At 48.3% G+C, this 23,182-nt stretch overlaps 1 protein-coding gene across 1 annotated transcript; it reads right to left on the bottom strand.

The window, feature by feature from the left end:
* Window positions 1-2,573: 2,573 nt before the first annotated feature.
* LOC137560879 (E3 ubiquitin/ISG15 ligase TRIM25-like) lies at window positions 2,574-22,645 on the bottom strand. Its single transcript, XM_068272036.1, has 2 exons — window positions 22,568-22,645; window positions 2,574-4,795 (listed from the first exon to the last, which is right to left on the bottom strand). The coding sequence occupies exon 2, from the start codon at window positions 4,689-4,691 to the stop codon at window positions 3,354-3,356; it is 1,338 nt and encodes a 445-aa protein (XP_068128137.1). The 5' UTR covers window positions 4,692-4,795; window positions 22,568-22,645; the 3' UTR covers window positions 2,574-3,353.
* Window positions 22,646-23,182: the final 537 nt, after the last annotated feature.

Here is a 23,182-nt window from a genome sequence, read left to right as displayed (position 1 = left end):
GCCTCCTGTACCGGGGTCTACACATCTATTCCTACAGCCTCCCGTACCGGGCGGTCTACACATCTATTCCTACAGCCTCCTGTACCGGGGTCTACACATCTATTCTAACTATTTACTGCATTTCTGCTACAACATTGCTTAAACTTTTTTTTTTTCCAAAACTCAACAAACAAAGTGAAGGCAAATCCTCAACAGAATTAAAATGAAACTTATATTTGTAGGTTTGGATCATTTGCTTCAGGTCGGGTTTGAGTTCAGTTCTGAGGCATTTGGCCATAATGACCGTATTGCCTGACCTTACGTTGCCTCTAGTCTCTAGTTTAAACAGAGGTGTTCTCCCCAGAATGTTCTCCAGCTGGGTGTCATAAAAAGTAGCCGGGGTGGGATGTGAGGAGGGAAATGCAGGACAAGCAATTCTGCTTACAGTATAGGAGAAGGATGAGGAGGTGAGCCGATGACTGCTCACCGGGTGCTCACCGAAAACAGCTTGAGGAGAACACTGAAGAGGATCTCCAAGAAAACAAAATCCTCTTGGGGATAATTACCTCGGGATGGGGAAGCCTCGATCCTAATAAGGCTTCCCCCATCCCCCCCCAAGCCAAAGGGATCCAGCTTGGGTTCCTCAATACCACAGCCGACAGCCTGCAGTAGTATTGCCTGCAATATTTACCTTCCCCCGACTCCAGTGCATGCGCAGTAGGGGCTCTCTGATGGGCTCAGGCAGAAATAGTTGGGTCCAATCGGGTCCGCAGTACTGCGCAAGCTACTCGCCTGTGCAGTAGAGGAGACCTGATTGGGTTTGGCTATTTCTGCCTCAGCCTGAGTGGAAAGGTTCTACTGCACCTGCACTGGAGACGGCGAAGGTAAATACTTACCTCTCCACCGTTCTAGGGGTGCCACCAAGGGAAGCCATGGCCAGAGGAGGACGGGGAAAGCCTCATAAGGAACCAGACGCTTCCCCCTCCTGAGGTAAGTACCCCCAGGGGACATTTTTCTCCTTACAGATCCTCTTTAAGGTATACAGAGTAAGAGCTGTGAGTTGAGGTATAAGAAAAAAGCACAAATAGAGGGCAGAGCAGGAAACAGACCAGCAGTGAGCTTCTATCTGCAGCTTGACAATTTCCCAACGCTAAGGAACTAAATAAGCTGCACAAATGTTGGTGGGCTCGTGCCTCAGTAATGTTTATATAGGGGAGACCGGAGTTCTTCTCCAATCTGGGAATAGTACCATCTATTAAAACAACTAAATATAAAACCAGACTTAGGGCAAAGGATTTCCAGGAAGAAGCCATCTCCTGTCTTGTGGGTCACCAGGCCTAAAGTTTCTAAGTAAATCCTCCCCCTTGTGGGAAACTTTCAAATACAAAAGTCTTAGCTTTGTGTTTATGTGTATCTGACAGGCACCTGTGATGTGTATTATGGATATACTGAGCTCAGGCAGCTGATAACACACCTCTCAGTGTGACACTCAGTGCCTCAAAGCAAGAACATGTAAATAAACAAGTAAAGCAGCTGTGCCTCACTAAAAAGACTCTACAGCGACCATATAAGAGTGTGGATTCCAATTCCTATAGATGTTCATTCATGTCAGAGTCTTTATAAGGTCGCAAGAACAGAAAGCGATAAGAAATACTCCCACAGGAGCACAGACAATAATAAAGGTTTGATAAGGACCTATTTGAAACTACTGTATATGAAAAGCTAAACAAAATCTTGCCTGGAGTCACCCAACATTAAAGTACCCCTAAATCGAGGTAAAAATAAGTGAAACCCATGGTGGGCTGGATGACCTCCTCCTCCTCACCCTCCTGGTCGTCTTCAGGGTCCCTCCCGCTCCCCGTTCCTCTTATTATTCAACTGGATCCCTCTGTTGAGTTCTGAACCGCGTGTGCACCGCAAAAGGAATCACTGTTCCCTGAGCACTTCCTGTCACTGCGCATGTATGCGGTTCAGAACGTATACATGCACAGATCAAAAGTGCTTGTTGCAGCTACGGGGGACTTCAGGCAGGCTGGGGAGAGGACTGGGAACAGGAAACGGGAGGGAGTCCAAAGACAGGGAGCAGCATGAGGATGCCAAGAATTAGGTAATCCAGTCCAAAATTGTCAATTATTTTCCCAATTCAGAGCTGCTTTTAAAGGATACCACAACTGACATGTGGCATAATGAGATAGACATGGGTATGTACAGTGCCTAGCACACAAATAACTATGCTGTGTTCCTTTTTTTCTTTTTCTGCCTGAAAGAGGTAAATATCAGGTATGTAAGTGGCTGACTCAGTCCTGACTCAGACAGGAAGTGACTACAGTGTGACCTTCACTGATAAGAAATTCCAACTATAAAACACTTTCCTAGAAGAAAATGGCTTCTGAGAGCAAGAAAGAGATAAAAAAGGGGAAATTCTTATCAGTGAGGGTCACACTGTAGTCACTTCCTGTCTGAGTCAGGACTGAGTCAGCCACTTACATACCTGATATTTACCTCTTTCAGGCAGAGAAAGAAAAAAAGGAACACAGCATAGTTATTTGTGTGCTAGGCACTGTACATACCCATGTCTATCTCATTATGCCACATGTCAGTTGTGGTATCCTTTAAGCAAGAGTCAGTTTTCATACACACCTATGTAGAGAGAAGAGTCTGGACACCATAGAGTCTTCCCGGTCCTCAGTCCGCCCTGTTTTCCCGACACCATCCTCCTCCTAGGTCTTCAGCACTTCTCAGGCAGCCTTCAGAACTATTCGCAATGCTGAGCATTTCCCAATAAGCGCATCTCTGTACTGCACATGTGCAAGCCCGGATCCATGCCCAGTACGAATAAGCTCTCCTTTGCAGCTGATCGGGGATTAACTTCAATAGGGGATGGCGCAAGAACGACGGGACAGAGCAAGGACTAGGAAGGCTTTATGGTATCCAGAGTCTTACCTCTACATAGGTATGTATTAAAACAAATAAATTTTTTGCTTCAGATACCCCGTTCATAAAAAAAAAAAACTCCAGAGAGAGAAGATGCAGGACAGAAGCCTCTGGCTATAAAGGGATGACATATAAAGCAGGGCTCCAGACACAGAGATGTGATAACATAATACTCATGAATGAGGTCAGCAGTGTCTGGGCAGATTTCTCACATCTCCGGCCTCCCCCCAGATATCTTTACACAATCACCCCACACACATAATGCAGCATGGAGGGGCTCAGTGAAGGTGGCAGTGAAGGTGTGGAGGTGTCTGATCGGGTCACACAGGGCGTAAAAGGAGATCTGCCCGGCCTTATAATCCAGATAGATCCTGAATCTTTCACTGGGGAACTCTGGTAACCAGATCTCTTCACGGTCATGTTTTCCTGTATAATCGTAGTCACTCCTCTCCAAAACCCAGGACTCTATTATCTCCAATCAGTGACTGATTTCCTCTCCTGGCTATACTGGGGTAGCACATCCCAACAGACCAGAATACGGATTCTCCAACATCCACTTCCCAGTAATATCGTCCTGAGGAGAAACTCTGGCTGCTCAACACCTGAGGCCTATTGTGAAACCTCTCTGCTGTTTGTGGGCGATTCTGGCTTGTGTCTGACTTGGATACAGATTTCCTGTCATGTGATATCTGTAGCTCATTATTAGCGGTGTTTAAATCCAGCAATATGTGTGCAGGCTGTAAATAGACCCCTCCAGTAACCCCAGACACAATATCATATAGTCCTGTGTGTAATGTGTGTGAGATGCCGGCCACATCCAGATGCCCTTCATGTGTGTCTCTTTCATCATTAACTCCCTCATGCATGAAACACAGGTCACCTTTGTTGATTTTCTTTAAGGCAGTCAGTGGGTCAGTCATACTACACAGCTCCTCAATGTGACGCATCTTCCTGGACAGCTCCTCCTTCTGTATTTGCAGCTCCTTGATAACATCATCACAGTATGACGAAACCAGCTCCGCCTGCCTGGGGATATCACTCAAGACCTTCTGCTCCAGATCTTCCAAGCGTCTGCTAAGGTCTTTGAATAGGGCAGTGACTCTCTCAGTTTCATCATCTGCTTTTTCTTGTGCTTTGCACCTCCATTCCTCCAGACTCTGGACTCTTTTCTCCATCTCCTCTCTGTGTGACATCACATCCTGCAGAACATTTCTCAGTTCACTCTTCCTACTTTCAGAGGCCTCAGCCAGAGACACCATCTTATGGCCAACATGTTCTCCAATCACGAAGCAGGACACACAAACACAGGCAGCATCCTGATTACAATAATACTCCAGAAGTTTATCCTTATGGATGGAGCATTTCCTGTTCTCCAGGGAAGTAGTAGGGTCACATAAGACGTGTTCTGGGGACTTTTTGTGGACTCTCAGGTGATTCTCACACAGAGAAATCTCACACAGCAGACAGGACTTCACAGCAGGTACAGAAGTGTGAATACAGTGACTGCAGAAGACCTGAGACTCCTCCTCACCTGGCTGAGCAGACAGGAAGCTCTCCACAATGTTACGCAGCTTTATGTTCCTCTGCAGTGCTGGCCGCTCCTGAAACTTTTTCCTGCATTCAGGACAGACATATCCTCCAGACCCCTCCTGTGTGTCCAGAACACTATCAATACAGCCCCGGCAGAAGTTGTGTCCACATCTCAGGGTTACAGGATCTGTATAAATGCTCATACAGATAGAACACTCCAGCTCCTCTCTCAGACCAGCAGACGCCATCGCTGACAGCAGAAGAGAATGGAGGGTGAATGTCAGTAACAGTCCTACAGAATGCAGCCAGGCGTGTCTCAGTACTTTGTACACCGCAAGTCCAATGCTGGGATCTGTAATGAAATCAGTGAGTTAAATAAGCTGGCCATACACATACAGATTTCCATAACACATTTTCCATCACTGCCTGTCTTCAGAGGAGCTCACTAATCCTACCATAGTCTCAGTCTAATGTCCTACCACATCTACCATAGTACCGGTTTAAAACTCATTCTAGGGCTGAAGAGGTGGCAGACAACTTCTAATGAATTCAATACAAAAATACTATGCTGCCGCTCTGAGATTACAAAATTTAATTACCTTTATTAATGTTGCAACATTAATAAAGGTAATTAAATTTTGTATTCTCAGAGCGGCAGCATAGTATTTTTGTATTGAATTGGGATTATGTATGTTCTATGAGCAGCTCCTGTGTATGGTTACGTATACAGTTTTGGGAACAAATACTGGTGAGTGAGACAAATAGGTATTGTGTATAGCCAACTGCTAATGAAGCCACTGACTCAACTTCCCCTCGGTTCACCTCCTAGAAAGTCACAACACCACCATTTACACTACAGAATGACTTAAGCGAGATACGCTTGCAAAATTAAACTTCGAGGAGGGTGATAACCACCTCTGCCAAGAATCCACTGTGTACTGCGGTCACCAATGCCCTTTGATGTGTCGCCTTATGATCCACAACACAGCTGAGTACTGGCTGAGGGCATTGTTCTTCTGACACCCCCCCCCCCCCCCTTTTCAACTGTTTGACTTCCTCTGCTCCAACCGCCCATCCTCCGACATGAGAATGGAAACCCTTGTTAGAACCCACTGGAATTTAACCTCCCTGGTGGTAAGCCCGTGCTGAGCACGGGCTATGCCGCCGGAAGGCACCGCTCAGGCCCCGCTGGGCCAATTTGCATAATTTTTTTTTGCTACGCGTGTGCAATCTGATCGCCGCCACTACCCGCCGATCCGCCGCGCCACAGCCGACCCCCCCCCAGACCCTGTGCGCTGCCTGGCCAATCAGTGCCAGGCAGCGCTGTAGGATGGATCGGAGTCCCCTTTGACGTCACAACGTCAATGACGTCATCCCGCCCGTCGCCATGGCGATGGGGGAAGCCCTCCAGGAGACCTTGTCTCGCTACATGAAAAAAAAAAAAAAGGATTTGCTGCCCCCGATTTTAGTAAACCGCCAGGAGGGTTAAACAAATCCCCCAGAATGACTGATACACAAGAGAAAATTGGCTCCTCCCCTAGAGGAAACACACAAGTCATTTGCATATTGAATAAAGATACCTCCTCCCCCTCCCGTCTATTACCTTTAGTTATGTAGAGTAACTAAGAAGGAAACAGACAAGAGAAGAAATCTAAAGATAAAATTTTGGGAGGCAACCAAGGTAGCCATGCTGGAGGACTTGTTGAAATACCACTACTGGTAAGATCTAACAAGACTTTCAACCCTTGTCATCCTATCTTAGGGAGGGAAGACATTCTGTAATGGCCAGTGCACACCAAAAACCTCTAGCAGATCTGCTAACGCTCGAGGTTTTTGAAGCAGATTTTCAGAGCGAATCCTAGGCATGTTTAGGAGAGGTTTTCTAAACATGCCTAGCGTGTTTGGAGCGGTTTTGTGTAGCAGATTTCATATACTGTTACAGATTCTGTAACAAAAACACCTGGAAAACTGCTATGATCTATCGTTTTTCAGAGCTGTTTTCCACTTTCCTATACTTAACATTGAGGCAGAAACGCCTCAGAAATCTAAAAAATGCTGCAGCCCCCGAGTTTGCGTTTGGGAAAAAAACAAACAGCTCAGGTGTGCACCATCCCATTGAAATACATTAGCCAAGCGGTTTTCTATCACCAAGCATTTTTAAAATCGCTCACGAACCGCTCTGGTGTGCACCAGCCCTAACACCTTTCTCCCAGAAAACAGATCTTGGCTGGAGGGCAGATCAACCTGGTAGTGCTTGATAGTTGATGACTTGACCAAGTTGCTGCTTTGCATATATGCTCTAGGGAGGCTTCCAAACTTTTAACCTATGAAGTGGATAGAAAGCTAGTAGCATGAGGTGTGATGTCCTGTGGAATCTGCTGCCCTGAACTGCTGAAAGCAACTAGCATCGATGGCTTCTGAAACCTTTTTTGTGCCTGCAAACGCTACAGAGAGGTGTTTTGAACGTCTAAAAGATTTTGTGGCCTCTAGATAGGTGAGGATTGCTTTTCTAACATCTTGAGTATCTGGCTAGGTTCACACTTTGCTCAGAGGTGCCAAGCATGCTTTAGACTCCCGTACTGTGTTTCACTCCTGTTTATTGCCTGAAGAAGCGGGACTTTGCCTGCGAAACGCGTTGCAACTGTTCTTGGGAGTATATAAATAAATAGTTTACTACTTTAACTGACAGTACTTGCGTCTGTCTTGGGTTGGCTGGTCCACCACCGCATCCCGAACTTTTTAAACATTTTAGCATATTTTATCCTACTGGCACCTCTGTACGACTGCGTATCAAGATATCCACCCTTAGTGGACGGGTGTTCTACCCTCTTCTTTCCTTCTATCCACAGAGAGCGACGTCTTAATCCTGAGTGGGGACAGGCTTGCTCTCCCCACCTGTCTTTTCAGTGGTTGCCTTTGAGGTAATCCTGGTTTGTAAGTATAATACTTACGTTTCACATTACTTTTCCCACCTTCCAATACCTACTACACTATATTGGGCTCTCGCTTTTCTACCTCTCACAAGTCAGGAAAGGGCTACAAGGTCATTTCTAAATGTTTTCAAGTTCCAGTGGCTGTATTATTAAAAAAACAAGACGTTCCGCACTGTGGAAAATCTCAGAGGATGTGGTCAAAAGACAAAAGTGACACCTGTGCTGGCCAGGAGGATAGAGAGAGAGGTGAAAAAGAATCCAAGGATCACCACCAAGGCCATCCTGGTGAATCTGGGCTCTGCTGGTGGCAATGTGTCAAGGCAGACAATTCAATGGACACTGCATACTGCTGGGTTCCACAAATGCAGACTAAGGAAGACACCACTTTTCCAGGTAAGGCACACAAAAACTTGCTTGGCCTTTGCAAATGCTCATCTGGACAAAAAAAGAAGACATCTGGTCTTCTGTGTTATGGTCAGATGAAACAAAAAAATGAATGGTTTGGTAACAATGAGGTTTCCTTCATTTGGTGTAAAAACGGAGAAGCCTTCAACCCAAAGAACACTATTCCCACTGTCAAACATGGTGGTGGGAACCTAATGCTTTGGGGGTGTTTTTCAACTAATGGACCAGGTACCCTAATTACAGTAAACAGCACCATGAAAAAAAAGCAATACATGAGGATTCTCAATGACAACATCATGCAGTCTGCTGAGAAACTTTGGCTTGGGCAGCAGTGGACATTTCAGCATGACAATGACCCAAAACACACAGCAAAAGTGGTGAAGAAATGGTTAGCAGACAACAACATTAACATTTTGGAGTGGCCCAGCCAGAGCCCTGACTTGAATCCAATTGAGAATCTGTGGAGGGAGCTAAAGATCAGGGTGATGGCAAGAAGACCCTCCAACCTGAAAGATTTGGAGCGCATTGCTAAAGATGAATGGGCAAAAATACCTGTGGAGAGATGCAAAAAGCTGGTCTGCAATTATAGGAAGGAATAAAGGCTTTTCTATTGATTATTGAGAAGGGTATGAATAATTTTTGACTGGACACTTTGTTCAAATGTACATAAAAGCTGAGAAATGTTTTTTTAATCACAATAATGCCTCTTGAATATTGTCAAAATTTGCCAGTGGTATGAATAATTATGGGCAGCACTGTATGTCTAGTATTTACTTTATGACAACAGTGGAAATCTCTCACTTGATCAGAGAAGCTTCTTTGAGAGATTCCTATTTAAGACCCAAGCCACTAGGGCAAATTTCTGGACGTTTGGATGCTCTCTCCCTCAGCTGCAACAAAAAGGTCGGCTCTGGATGGAAATATAGGTGCTTGGGAAAGAATACTTCTGACTTGGTATCCTGAGAAGATGCAAACAGGTCCACCACATGACTAAGATTTCCTGAAACACTTTCCAGTTTTGAGTCAATCTCTAGGCTTAGATTATATCCTAAACTATTTTTCAAACTTTTGATATGTATGGCTGAGAGAGACAGCACATTTCCCTCTGCAATCCAAATGATCTCTAGTGGGGACAGTAAATTAAAAATCAAAAACTATGCTACCTGATCCGAGGGGCTGGGCAGATCAGGTAGCAGCCAGTTTTGCCGCTTTAGTTTCAGTTTCATGACCTCTAGGGTCACGACTCTGGAAGGCGAGTGAGCTGCTCTCTCAACGTGCAGGGAGGCTGGGGAGGGGGCAGGGAAAGATAGCTGCCCAATGGCAGCTGGGAACAGCCTGCAAGAACGCCCCCAGTGGGCGTTTTGAGCAGGGAATCCCTCACCTACTTCCCCATTGAGATCGGCGACAATCATTGCTGCAAATTTTGGGGGTTGATAGCGTGGCAGTGGGGGCAGAGAGCGGTGGTGGGGAGGACACAGAGGCATGTCATGAGGCAGGGAACATGCCTCTGTGTCCAATCTGCCCCCACACTGCCTCGGGTACTCTTTCACGCTTTTTTTTCTCATCCCCCTGGCTTCGGAATGTATGAGATAGTCACCATATTGTGTAACCAGTGCTGTCTCCACCACTGGCAGTCTCCTACCAATGGGGGAGGCTTCGGAAGGCAATGTAGTGCACTCGCACGCTCTCTCGTGCACGTGCAGTACGGGGCCACCCATCTTCGGGAGCACTGGGGCTCCAGTGGCAGGGAATTTGAAGAGTGGACCATGAGAGGAACCTGAAGGCGCTAGTATCTGTTTTTTTTTTTTTTCATTCTTCAGGAAAGCTTTATTGCCACCCTTGTCACCAGCAGCTCCCTGAAGTTGGAGGATCTGCGTTGATTAGCTTAATCCCATTGCCCCTACCACCCCGATCTAGAAGAGTATGATCCCCCCACTACGTTAGAACAGATGCCACCTTCCTGGGAAGAGAGAGTCTCTGCATAGATCCCAGCATTGAAGAAACCATTCTTGTAGTGTGCGTGAATAATACTGGGCCCACAATACCCCTAGGATCGTAGAGGTTATTGGACCCAACAGGGCGAGAGACTCTCAGGGATACAGTCACCCCATCCTGAGAGTTGGAATTCTGGAAATTAAATCAAACAGGTTTTCTTCTGGGAGAACAAAAAAACATGCTGAATAGAATACACCAGAAAGCTCACTCCGGTATGAGAATGGATTCCTCCTAATTCAGCAACAGCCCCAGATAAGAGGAGCTGGAGGTGTAAATCTTGTAGTAGACATAGGGGGGTCCCATAAAATGAGCAGATCATCTAGGTCTGGAATGATCTGGAGCTGTAACTGATGAAGATGGGTCGTCACCTTCGCCACTATCTTCGTAAAAAATTAGAGGGGCTGAAGATATCCCGGGGAGGGCTCCGTACTGGAAATGACAGACTGAGTTTCGCAGTTTTACCACAAATCTCAGGAGTTGTTGGTATGCTGGTTATATAGGTACATGTAAATATGCATCTTGAAGATCCAAGGTCACCATGAATGGTCCCTGCGGAATCAGGTTCTGAACCTTTTCCACAATGTAGGGATTCAATTGTTTAACATTTAGGATAATTCTCTACTTGCCTGAGGCTTTTTGGATCATACAGACCGTGGAATAAAACCGCAGGTGGAACCGTCATGCTAGAATCCTGGCAATTCCTATCTGATTCAGAAAGGAGGAGAGTGATTCTTTCAGAGCAGAGGTTTTCTGGGAATCCCTGAGGAGACCTGTCAACATAACTTTCCTGGGAGGAGGGGAAGAGAACTCTACCTTGTACCCAGAGTTTACTAACTTGAGTTTACAGAAGGAGTCTTCCCCCACCAGACCCCCATCTATCTTCTTCTGGAGGAAAGAGGCTTATTAAACATGAAGGGGCACTTGCCTTCTCATGCATTGTAAACCCAATTTCCTTTGAGGTGTGTTGGGGGGAATGAAGCTTTGGAGCTTTATAAAAGGCCTCTCTACCCTGAAAGGCTTTACGGACTAAGGCTTTCTTCCATTTATCAGGAAATTGCTTACTCTACAGATCTAAAGATCTCTCAAAATTTTAATATCCTTTCCATCCTTACTAAAGAGGTGGTCTGCTTCAAATCTCATAGCACATAACCCTCGCTAGGACCCAACATCCTCCTCCATGTGTCCAGCTATACTGTCCATCTAGTGGTATAAATTGAAGCAGTAGTTCAGGCTGCAGCGCCAGTGGATTCTGTAGCTGCATCCGATAAGCCTGCTACAGAGCAAGCAATAACTGGGAAGGATTCCAAGATGTGATCCTGAGGGGCCCCTGGTACTAGGTGAGCTTTCAACCACGCAAGCCTTTTATTCAGATTCCGAGCATGGTAGACTGATGAAATGGCATGCTTAAAGGAAAACACTGGCTGACTCTCAGGCTCTTTTCAACATGGCTTCTGCTTTTTTTGCCCACAGGGTCTTTGAGATTAACCAGATCCTCGAAGGATAACATTTCTCAGGATCCTCCCAATTAGAAAGAATCTTTTGAAGAGAGTGGACTGGAAAGGTTCTACCTTCTAGATCAGGCATGGGCAAACTCGGCCCTCCAGCTGTTATGGAACTACAAGTCCCACGATGCATTTGCCTTTATGAGTCACGACTGTAGCTGTCAGACTCCTGCAATGCATTGTGGGACTTGTAGTTCCATAACAGCTGGAGGGCCAAGTTTGCCCATGCCTGTTCTAGATAAGTCCTTGATCAATATCATCTTGAGCACAGATGGAAGGAGTCAGTTCCTTGATTTGTTCTACACCATAAACACCTTTTAAAAGCTGTGATATTTTTCTCAGCACTAAATACTTAGTTGGTTTAGGAGTTTTAGAATCGGATTCTGAACCTGACTCTTGCTTTTTCTCACCCTCTTCCAGAAAGTCATCTGCAGAGGGTGATATTACACACCTCTGAACTTCTGAATGCTGAATCTCAACCACTCTATGCAATGGAGCTGGAGTAGGCACTAGTGCAGGGGGAGGTGGGGGAGGTAGGGGAGGCAGAGGAGGAGCAGCAGTAGTCATGACAGATCTGAAAGAGAGGTGGAGGTAAATGCCTTTCTCAAAACCTCCATGAACTTCATAACAGCTGAGGGATCTGGGCCCCTGGGGCACATTTCAGTGTTACTTCTCTAGCCCAGGAGTCTGCTAAATAAACATACACTAATAAGCCAGTGCATAGTCCCCTGCAATGCTTACAAAGCACTCCTGCTAGGACAATAGGGTCAATTCATAAAAGGATGTGTGGTAAAAAAAAAAAATATATGGTCAGGAAAATACAGCACTCGGTATTTTAGAGTTTTGTGTGCTAATTCATAAAAATCTTTACAGCTGCAACAGAAGTGCAGGGATTTACTGAACTAAACTAGCGGTAACATGAGAAGCTGCCTGAGATGTTAGATTTCTCTGTGCAGAGACAGCATTACAAGAGGCATCCCAACTTCCCATTAGATGCGCATGTTTTGTTATACTGCCTCTGCTTGCCCTAAATCTGCTCTGAATCTATTAGTCTTTATCAATCTTCTTAATTGACACAACTTAAAAGAACTTCACGAAACTTTACACATACCATGCTTTGTGATATTAACATCCAGCGCATAGACATCTCAAAAGCAGGAACCCAAGAGGTTAAACACACAAGCCTAAGGTATTCAGGGGAAGCCTTATTTGTTCCACTCTGCTGCTGCTGCCTGGGGGGAGAAGTCTCCATTAACATCACACAGTCCCGAGCTTGTCGCTCTCTTATCACCACTTCAAAGCAGGCGGTATGTTTCCGTGCCATTATCGCCTGCTCTAATCTTTATGAATTGACATTTACTGACGTGTTGAGGTAATTACCGCACAAGTCGGTAATTTATCTCACTGCTCGGGAATGTCAGCTTTTCATGCGGTAACTGCTTTTATGAATTGACATTTTCCTAAGTGCTCCTTAACCACCCTGGCGTTCTGATAAGATCGCCAGGGAGGCTGCGGGAGGGTTTTTTTTAAATTAAAAAAAAACTATTTCATGCAGCCAACTGAAAGTTGGCTGCATGAAAGCCCACTAGATGGCGCTCCGGAGGCGTTCTTCCGATCGCCTCCGGCGCCCAGAATAAACAAGGAAGGCCGCAATGAGCGGCCTTCCTTGTTTTGCTTACACCGTCGCCATAGCGACGAGCGGAGTGACGTCATGGACGTCAGCCGACGTCCTGACGTCAGACGCATCCGATCCAGCCCTTAGCGCTGGCCGGAACTTTTTGTTCCGGCTGCGCAGGGCTCAGGCGGCTGGGGGGACCCTCTTTCGCCGCTGCTCGCGGCGGCGATCGGGCAGCACACGCGGCTGGCAAAGTGCCGGCTGCGTGTGCTGCACTTTATTTGGGGCAAATCGGCCCAGCAGGGCCTGAGCGGCAGGCTCCGGCGGTACTGGACGAGCTGAGCTCGTCCATACCGCCCAGCTGGTTAAAGTGGACCCAAATTAAAAATACAAGATTTCAGAAATAAAATCTATTTTCTAAATTATAATAATAAATAGCTGGCTTTTTTCAGCTGCATGATGACAAATATAAAATATTTTACATTTATTGGAGGAACCCCTCCCTTCCTTTCAAATTGCCGGGATTTTTCCGGCAAACTGGTGGAGTAGATGGTGTCCGGCAATGGAGGAATTGCTAATGGCTGCCCCCAGTATAACCCTCGTTATGCAAACAGAAGGGTGAAAAGCATGCACTGATATGCTCATAGGCTTGAAGGAGTGTTTATTTATCTTTGTATGTGTCAGAGTGCTGCAACTAAATATTTTTAATTAAAAACATGTTTGGTTTGTGTCCGCTTTAAGGTCAGTCTGTTTTCTGCATTGCTGCATACGGTAATGCTTTATGAATCGAGGCCAATACATCTTATTCAAAGCAACGTCCACAGGTGTAACATATGCAATCTCACCTGCTCAGATATCTCTGCTGTAATCTTACAGGTGTCTGAGGGAGGAGCTTCTGACTGCTCCATTCCTTCTGACAGCAAGAACCAGCAAATAAAAGTCCAAACCCAACAAAACTTCCACCTAAAAAGCAAGTCTCCGCCTCCTCCTCTGCCTGCCCCTTCCTGGCTCCAATTGTGCACGCCGGTTACAGGCATACGCCCCCCTGGATACCTGAACTGTGAGCCGGGAAGCCGACAAATCTGGAAGTGTCCAGCCACCGCCGGTACCCGGAACATGATTCTCCATACCCAGAGAAAAAGAACTAAGGGGGAGAGGTAGAGGCGTGTCTTTATTTAGTATGCAGATTGATTGTGTGTTTCCTTTAGAGGAGGAGCCATCTTCCTCATCAGCCGTCCTGGAGGAAGAGGGGTGAAAACCGCTAGCCTGGAGGCTAGTGACACCTCTGTACAACTTCGGCCTTGCACTGGCGCCCGAAGGATGAAGTCCTGATCCTTCCCTGGCAACATGCCTACGTGTCTAAACAGCTTTAACTAGGGCTGTGGAGTCAGAGTCGAAGATACCTGGCGTCGGAGTCAGTGGTTTCATAAACAGGAGTCACAATCGACTTTTCGACTTCATTTTCAAGTCTGTGCTCTTACTGTAGCCAATCACATTGCACTTATAGTCGTGGCTGAAATTTTGGTTTCACATCTCACACATATGATGTCACATCTCACACATGCTCAGTCTCTACCAACTCGAAATACATTTTCCTCTACTTTGAATGGGGTCTGCACAGGAAAGGCGCAGTGGCTGGATAGTGTACTGGTTAGAGACATCATCTTTGATATAGGAGACCAGGGTTGTATACTGGCTGGAAGCAACATCTGCTCAGTAAGGAGTCCTTGGGCAAGACTCTGCAACGCTCCAGGGTGGCATACTGAGCGTGCCCCTTGTGGCGGCAATTGCTTTGAGTAGCAGAGGAGATGGATGAGGCCCCTTTTCCTCGGGAGGTTGAGCTGTGCGCATGTCGGGCAGTTCTGCCTCCCGGTCCCCAGCGGCTTCTGGCTGCAACTTCATGCAGGCAAACAGCAGCATTGGTGACACCAGGCATGTCATGTGACACACAGGGGTGTTACCCAAGAGCAATTTCTATTTCTCTGCACTTTATGTCACATTGACAATTCCTAACACCCCCAATACATGGGTGGGCGTTTCTTCCTTTTTGTGTCACCTTCTATGCTGCTGTCTCTCTCAATGTCACATCCACCCCCCTCCCACGTGGCGGTGTCCCTCGGTGCCTCGCACACACCCCCCCTACATTGTTTTTTTCCCCATGTGGCTGACTCTGCCTCTGTGTCAGCCCCCCCGCCCCTCCATACCACAAGCAACATGCATGTTATACAGCGCAAACAGTGCAGGCATAAATACTGGTACACATTCTATGTAATGCTCATATATCACATGTGCCATCAGTGCAGTGTACTTCATTGTGACACCGACAACTCCCCCATGTGCCCCACTCATCACTTCCTCCTCCTTTAAATCTCCCTGTCAGTTACCCCTCCCCTTACATGTGGCCACACCCCTGTATGATAACCTCCCCATACACTATAAATGCAGGCATGCAATACATTATAATACACTATACTATAACACACTATGCTATAACACGCCGCACTATATTACACTGCACTATTACACTACAACATACAGTATTACACCCCATTATAACACTCCCCACTATACATAATTACATGCCACTATAGCACCCTACAGTCCCCCAGCAGTATAGAGCCCAGCATATATACCATAGAGAGCTGCAGGGATATCAGTCACACCACATTATAACCCCTCAGCAGTATAGAGCCCAGCATATATACCATAGAGAGCTGCAGGGATGTCAGTCACACCACATTATAACCCCTCAGCAGTATAGAGCCCAGCATATATACCATAGAGAGCTGCAGGGATGTCAGTCACACCACATTATAACCCCTCAGCAGTATAGAGCCCAGCATATATACCATAGAGAGACCATAGAGAGCTGCAGGGATGTCAGTCACACAACACTATGACCCAGTATAACCCCCCCCCCCCCCCCAGCAGTATAGAGCCCAGCATATATACCATAGAGAGGCCATAGAGAGCTGCAGGGATGTCACACCACACAGTAGTACAGAGCCCAGCATATATACCATAGAGAGCTGCAGGGATGTCAGTCACACAACACTATGACCCAGTATAACCCCCCCCCCCCCCCACAGACCCCCAGCAGTATAGAGCCCAGCATATATACCATAGAGAGGCCATAGAGAGCTGCAGGGATGTCACACCCCACAGTAGTACAGAGCCCAGCATATATACCATAGAGAGCTGCAGGGATGTCAGTCACACAACACTATGACCCAGTATAACCCCCCCCCCCCCCCCACAGCCCCCCAGCAGTATAGAGCCCAGCATATAAACCATAGAGAGGCCATAGAGAGCTGCAGGGATGTCACACCACACAGTAGTACAGAGCCCAGCATATATACCATAGAGAGCTGCAGGGATGTCAGTCACACAACACTATGACCCAGTATAAACCCCCCCCCCCCCCCCCCCCCCACAGACCCCCAGCAGTATAGAGCCCAGCATATATACCATAGAGAGGCCATAGAGAGCTGCAGGGATGTCACACCACACAGTAGTACAGAGCCCAGCATATATACCATAGAGAGGCATAGACTGTATACAGTATATACCATATAGAGCTGCAGGGACATCAGTCACACCACACTATGACCCAGTATAACCCCCCAGCAGTATAGAGCCCAGCACACATACCATAGAGAGGCCATAGAGAGCTGCAGGGATGTCAGTCACACCACACTATGACCCAGTATAACCCACCCACAGCCCCCCAGCAGTATAGAGCCCAGCATATATACCATAGAGAGCTGCAGGGATGTCACACCACACCCCCCAGCAGTATAGAGCCCAGCATATATACCATAGAGAGCTGCAGGGATATCAGTCACACCACACTATAACCCAGTATAACCCCCCACAGCCCCACAGTAGTATAGAGCCCAGCATATATACCATAGAGAGGCCATAGAGAGCTGCAGGGATGTCAGTCACACCACACTATAACCCTTTATAACCCCCCCCCCACAGCCCCCCAGCAGTATAGAGCCCAGCATATATACCATAGAGAGGCCATAGAGAGCTGCAGGGATATCAGTCACACCACACTATAACCCAGTATAACCCCCCACAGCCCCTCAGCAGTACACAGCCCAGCATATATACCATAGAGAGGCCATAGAGAGCTGCAGGGATATCAGTCACACCACACTATAACCCAGTATAACCTCCCACAGCCCCCCAGCAGTACACAGCCCAGCATATATACCATAGAGAGGCCATAGAGAGCTGCAGGGATATCAGTCACACCACACTATAACCCAGTATAACCCCCCACAGCCCCCCAGCAGTACAGAGCCCAGCATATATACCATAGAGAGGCCATAGAGAGCTGCAGGGATATCAGTCACACCACACTATAACCCAGTATAACCCCCCCCCACAGCCCCCCAGCAGTACACAGCCCAGCATATATACCATAGAGAGGCCATAGAGAGCTGCAGGGATATCAGTCACACCACACTATAACCCAGTATAACCCCCCACAGCCCCCCAGCAGTACACAGCCCAGCATATATACCATAGAGAGGCCATAGAGAGCTGCAGGGATATCAGTCACACCACACTATAACCCAGTATAACCCCCACAGCCCCCCAGCAGTACAGAGCCCAGCATATATACCATAGAGAGGCCATAGAGAGCTGCAGGGATATCAGTCACACCACACTATAACCCAGTATAACCCCCCCACAGCCCCCCAGCAGTACACAGCCCAGCATATATACCATAGAGAGGCCATAGAGAGCTGCAGGGATATCAGTCACACCACACTATAACCCAGTATAACCCCCCACAGCCCCCCAGCAGTACACAGCCCAGCATATATACCATAGAGAGGCCATAGAGAGCTGCAGGGATATCAGTCACACCACACTATAACCCAGTATAACCCCCCACAGCCCCCCAGCAGTACACAGCCCAGCATATATACCATAGAGAGGCCATAGAGAGCTGCAGGGATATCAGTCACACCACACTATAACCCAGTATAACCCCCCACAGCCCCCCAGCAGTACACAGCCCAGCATATATACCATAGAGAGGCCATAGAGAGCTGCAGGGATATCAGTCACACCACACTATAACCCAGTATAACCCCCCACAGCCCCCCAGCAGTACACAGCCCAGCATATATACCATAGAGAGGCCATAGAGAGCTGCAGGGATATCAGTCACACCACACTATAACCCAGTATAACCCCCCACAGCCCCCCAGCAGTACACAGCCCAGCATATATACCATAGAGAGCTGCAGGGACATCAGTCACACCACACTATGACCCAGTCTAACCCCCCACAGCCCCCCAGCAGTATAGAGCCCAGCCTGTATATATACCATAGAGAGGCATAGACTGTATACAGTATATACCATATAGAGCTGCAGGGACATCAGTCACACCACACTATGACCCAGTATAACCCCCCAGCAGTATAGAGCCCAGCACACATACCATAGAGAGCTGCAGGGATATCAGTCACACCACACTATAACCCAGTATAACCCCCCACAGCCCCCCAGCAGTACACAGCCCAGCATATATACCATAGAGAGGCCATAGAGAGCTGCAGGGATATCAGTCACACCACACTATAACCCAGTATAACCCCCCACAGCCCCCCAGCAGTACACAGCCCAGCATATATACCATAGAGAGGCCATAGAGAGCTGCAGGGATATCAGTCACACCACACTATAACCCAGTATAACCCCCCACAGCCCCCCAGCAGTACACAGCCCAGCATATATACCATAGAGAGCTGCAGGGACATCAGTCACACCACACTATGACCCAGTCTAACCCCCCACAGCCCCCCAGCAGTATAGAGCCCAGCCTGTATATATACCATAGAGAGGCATAGACTGTATACAGTATATACCATATAGAGCTGCAGGGACATCAGTCACACCACACTATGACCCAGTATAACCCCCCAGCAGTATAGAGCCCAGCACACATACCATAGAGAGCTGCAGGGATATCAGTCACACCACACTATGACCCAGTATAACCCCCCACAGTCCCCCAGCAGTATAGAGCCCAGCATATATACCATAGAGAGGCCATAGAGAGCTGCGGGGATGTCAGTCACACCACACTATAACCCAGTATAACCCCCCAGCAGTATAGAGCCCAGCATATATACCATAGAGAGGCCATAGAGAGCTGCGGGGATGTCAGTCACACCACACTATAACCCAGTATAACCCCCCACAGCCCCCCAGCAGTACACAGCCCAGCATATATACTATAGAGAGGCCATAGAGAGCTGCAGGGATATCAGTCACACCACACTATAACCCAGTATAACCCCCCACAGCCCCCCAGCAGTACACAGCCCAGCATATATACCATAGAGAGGCCATAGAGAGCTGCAGGGACATCAGTCACACCACACTATAACCCAGTATAACCCCCCACAGCCCCCCAGCAGTACACAGCCCAGCATATATACCATAGAGAGGCCATAGAGAGCTGCGGGGATGTCAGTCACACCACACTATAACCCAGTATAACCCCCCACAGCCCCCCAGCAGTACACAGCCCAGCATATATACCATAGAGAGGCCATAGAGAGCTGCGGGGATGTCAGTCACACCACACTATAACCCAGTATAACCCCCCCCCCACAGCCCCCCAGCAGTACACAGCCCAGCATATATACCATAGAGAGGCCATAGAGAGCTGCGGGGATGTCAGTCACACCACACTATGACCCAGTATAACCCCCCCACAGCCCCCCAGCAGTACACAGCCCAGCATATATACCATAGAGAGGCCATAGAGAGCTGCGGGGATGTCAGTCACACCACACTATAACCCAGTATAACCCCCCACAGCCCCCCAGCAGTACACAGCCCAGCATATATACCATAGAGAGGCCATAGAGAGCTGCAGGGATATCAGTCACACCACACTATAACCCAGTATAACCCCCCACAGCCCCCCAGCAGTACAGAGCCCAGCATATATACCATAGAGAGGCCATAGAGAGCTGCAGGGATATCAGTCACACCACACTATAACCCAGTATAACCCCCCCACAGCCCCCCAGCAGTACACAGCCCAGCATATATACCATAGAGAGGCCATAGAGAGCTGCGGGGATGTCAGTCACACCACACTATAACCCAGTATAACCCCCCCCCCACAGCCCCCCAGCAGTACACAGCCCAGCATATATACCATAGAGAGGCCATAGAGAGCTGCGGGGATGTCAGTCACACCACACTATAACCCAGTATAACCCCCCCCCCACAGCCCCCCAGCAGTACACAGCCCAGCATATATACCATAGAGAGGCCATAGAGAGCTGCAGGGATATCAGTCACACCACACTATAACCCAGTATAACCCCCCCACAGCCCCCCAGCAGTACACAGCCCAGCATATATACCATAGAGAGGCCATAGAGAGCTGCGGGGATGTCAGTCACACCACACTATAACCCAGTATAACCCCCCCCCCACAGCCCCCCAGCAGTACACAGCCCAGCATATATACCATAGAGAGGCCATAGAGAGCTGCGGGGATGTCAGTCACACCACACTATAACCCAGTATAACCCCCCACAGCCCCCCAGCAGTACACAGCCCAGCATATATACCATAGAGAGGCCATAGAGAGCTGCAGGGATATCAGTCACACCACACTATAACCCAGTATAACCCCCCACAGCCCCCCAGCAGTACACAGCCCAGCATATATACCATAGAGAGCTGCAGGGACATCAGTCACACCACACTATGACCCAGTCTAACCCCCCACAGCCCCCCAGCAGTATAGAGCCCAGCCTGTATATATACCATAGAGAGGCATAGACTGTATACAGTATATACCATATAGAGCTGCAGGGACATCAGTCACACCACACTATGACCCAGTATAACCCCCCAGCAGTATAGAGCCCAGCACACATACCATAGAGAGCTGCAGGGATATCAGTCACACCACACTATGACCCAGTATAACCCCCCACAGTCCCCCAGCAGTATAGAGCCCAGCATATATACCATAGAGAGGCCATAGAGAGCTGCGGGGATGTCAGTCACACCACACTATAACCCAGTATAACCCCCCAGCAGTATAGAGCCCAGCATATATACCATAGAGAGGCCATAGAGAGCTGCGGGGATGTCAGTCACACCACACTATAACCCAGTATAACCCCCCACAGCCCCCCAGCAGTACACAGCCCAGCATATATACTATAGAGAGGCCATAGAGAGCTGCAGGGATATCAGTCACACCACACTATAACCCAGTATAACCCCCCACAGCCCCCCAGCAGTACACAGCCCAGCATATATACCATAGAGAGGCCATAGAGAGCTGCAGGGACATCAGTCACACCACACTATAACCCAGTATAACCCCCCACAGCCCCCCAGCAGTACACAGCCCAGCATATATACCATAGAGAGGCCATAGAGAGCTGCGGGGATGTCAGTCACACCACACTATAACCCAGTATAACCCCCCACAGCCCCCCAGCAGTACACAGCCCAGCATATATACCATAGAGAGGCCATAGAGAGCTGCGGGGATGTCAGTCACACCACACTATAACCCAGTATAACCCCCCCCCCACAGCCCCCCAGCAGTACACAGCCCAGCATATATACCATAGAGAGGCCATAGAGAGCTGCGGGGATGTCAGTCACACCACACTATGACCCAGTATAACCCCCCCACAGCCCCCCAGCAGTACACAGCCCAGCATATATACCATAGAGAGGCCATAGAGAGCTGCGGGGATGTCAGTCACACCACACTATAACCCAGTATAACCCCCCACAGCCCCCCAGCAGTACACAGCCCAGCATATATACCATAGAGAGGCCATAGAGAGCTGCAGGGATATCAGTCACACCACACTATAACCCAGTATAACCCCCCACAGCCCCCCAGCAGTACAGAGCCCAGCATATATACCATAGAGAGGCCATAGAGAGCTGCAGGGATATCAGTCACACCACACTATAACCCAGTATAACCCCCCCACAGCCCCCCAGCAGTACACAGCCCAGCATATATACCATAGAGAGGCCATAGAGAGCTGCGGGGATGTCAGTCACACCACACTATAACCCAGTATAACCCCCCCCCCCACAGCCCCCCAGCAGTACACAGCCCAGCATATATACCATAGAGAGGCCATAGAGAGCTGCGGGGATGTCAGTCACACCACACTATAACCCAGTATAACCCCCCCCCCCACAGCCCCCCAGCAGTACACAGCCCAGCATATATACCATAGAGAGGCCATAGAGAGCTGCAGGGATATCAGTCACACCACACTATAACCCAGTATAACCCCCCCACAGCCCCCCAGCAGTACACAGCCCAGCATATATACCATAGAGAGGCCATAGAGAGCTGCGGGGATGTCAGTCACACCACACTATAACCCAGTATAACCCCCCCCCCCACAGCCCCCCAGCAGTACACAGCCCAGCATATATACCATAGAGAGGCCATAGAGAGCTGCGGGGATGTCAGTCACACCACACTATGACCCTTTATAACGCCCCCAGCAGTATAGAGCCCAGCATATATACCATAGAGAGCTGCAGGGATGTCACACCCCACCCCACAGCAGTACACAGCCCAGCCTGCATATATACCATAGAGAGGCATAGACTGTATACAGTATATACCATATAGAGCTGTAGGGATGTCAGTCACACACCACGAGGCTGGAGCTTCCACAGTAACTCCTGTGCAGCAGAAGCCACGCCCCCAGCGTAACGGCACGCCCGCCTCAGCGCCTCCACTTTTCATGTCCACGCCAGTCGTCCGTACTTCCTGCATTCCATCACATGGAACGCATAGAGCTGTGTGCGCTCTGCTGCCATCTAGTGGCCAATATGTGTATTTTATATGTATAATGTTTGTTTCTGGCCATTCAAATAGCACAGAAGTAAGAAAAACACTCAGATTTCCCATCTTGTGGCCACAGCTTGTGAAGGGATGAATATGAAGGTTAGGGAAGCATATAAGGCCAGATATTACTGGGGATAACATGTTACTATACAGAGGGGAAAGCAGGTTAGTCTGGGGCGCCTCTTAGTCTAATAGCAATCGGTGTGTGACGGCTGGGGTGGGGTGGGGGGGAGGGCGCACTCTGGTGCCTCAGCTGGGAACTGGAGGACCGCTCTGAGGTTAGTGGATTACTATTCCTTATAGAAGTATATTACATCCATAATTCACAATATGATAAATGTTAAAAAGAGGGGCTGTGCAAGGAAACAACAAATGTGGTCGCCCACGAT

Source organism: Hyperolius riggenbachi, chromosome 3 (genome assembly GCF_040937935.1).
Source record: "Hyperolius riggenbachi isolate aHypRig1 chromosome 3, aHypRig1.pri, whole genome shotgun sequence".
Classification (NCBI taxonomy): Eukaryota; Metazoa; Chordata; class Amphibia; order Anura; family Hyperoliidae; genus Hyperolius; species Hyperolius riggenbachi.
This window is presented reverse-complemented; position numbering and strand designations above follow the sequence as displayed.

Excerpts from the sequence above, each read along its gene's own strand:
- LOC137560879 (XM_068272036.1), bottom strand. The coding sequence starts at position 4,691 with ATGGCGTCTGCTGGTCTGAGAGAGGAGCTGGAGTGTTCTATCTGTATG.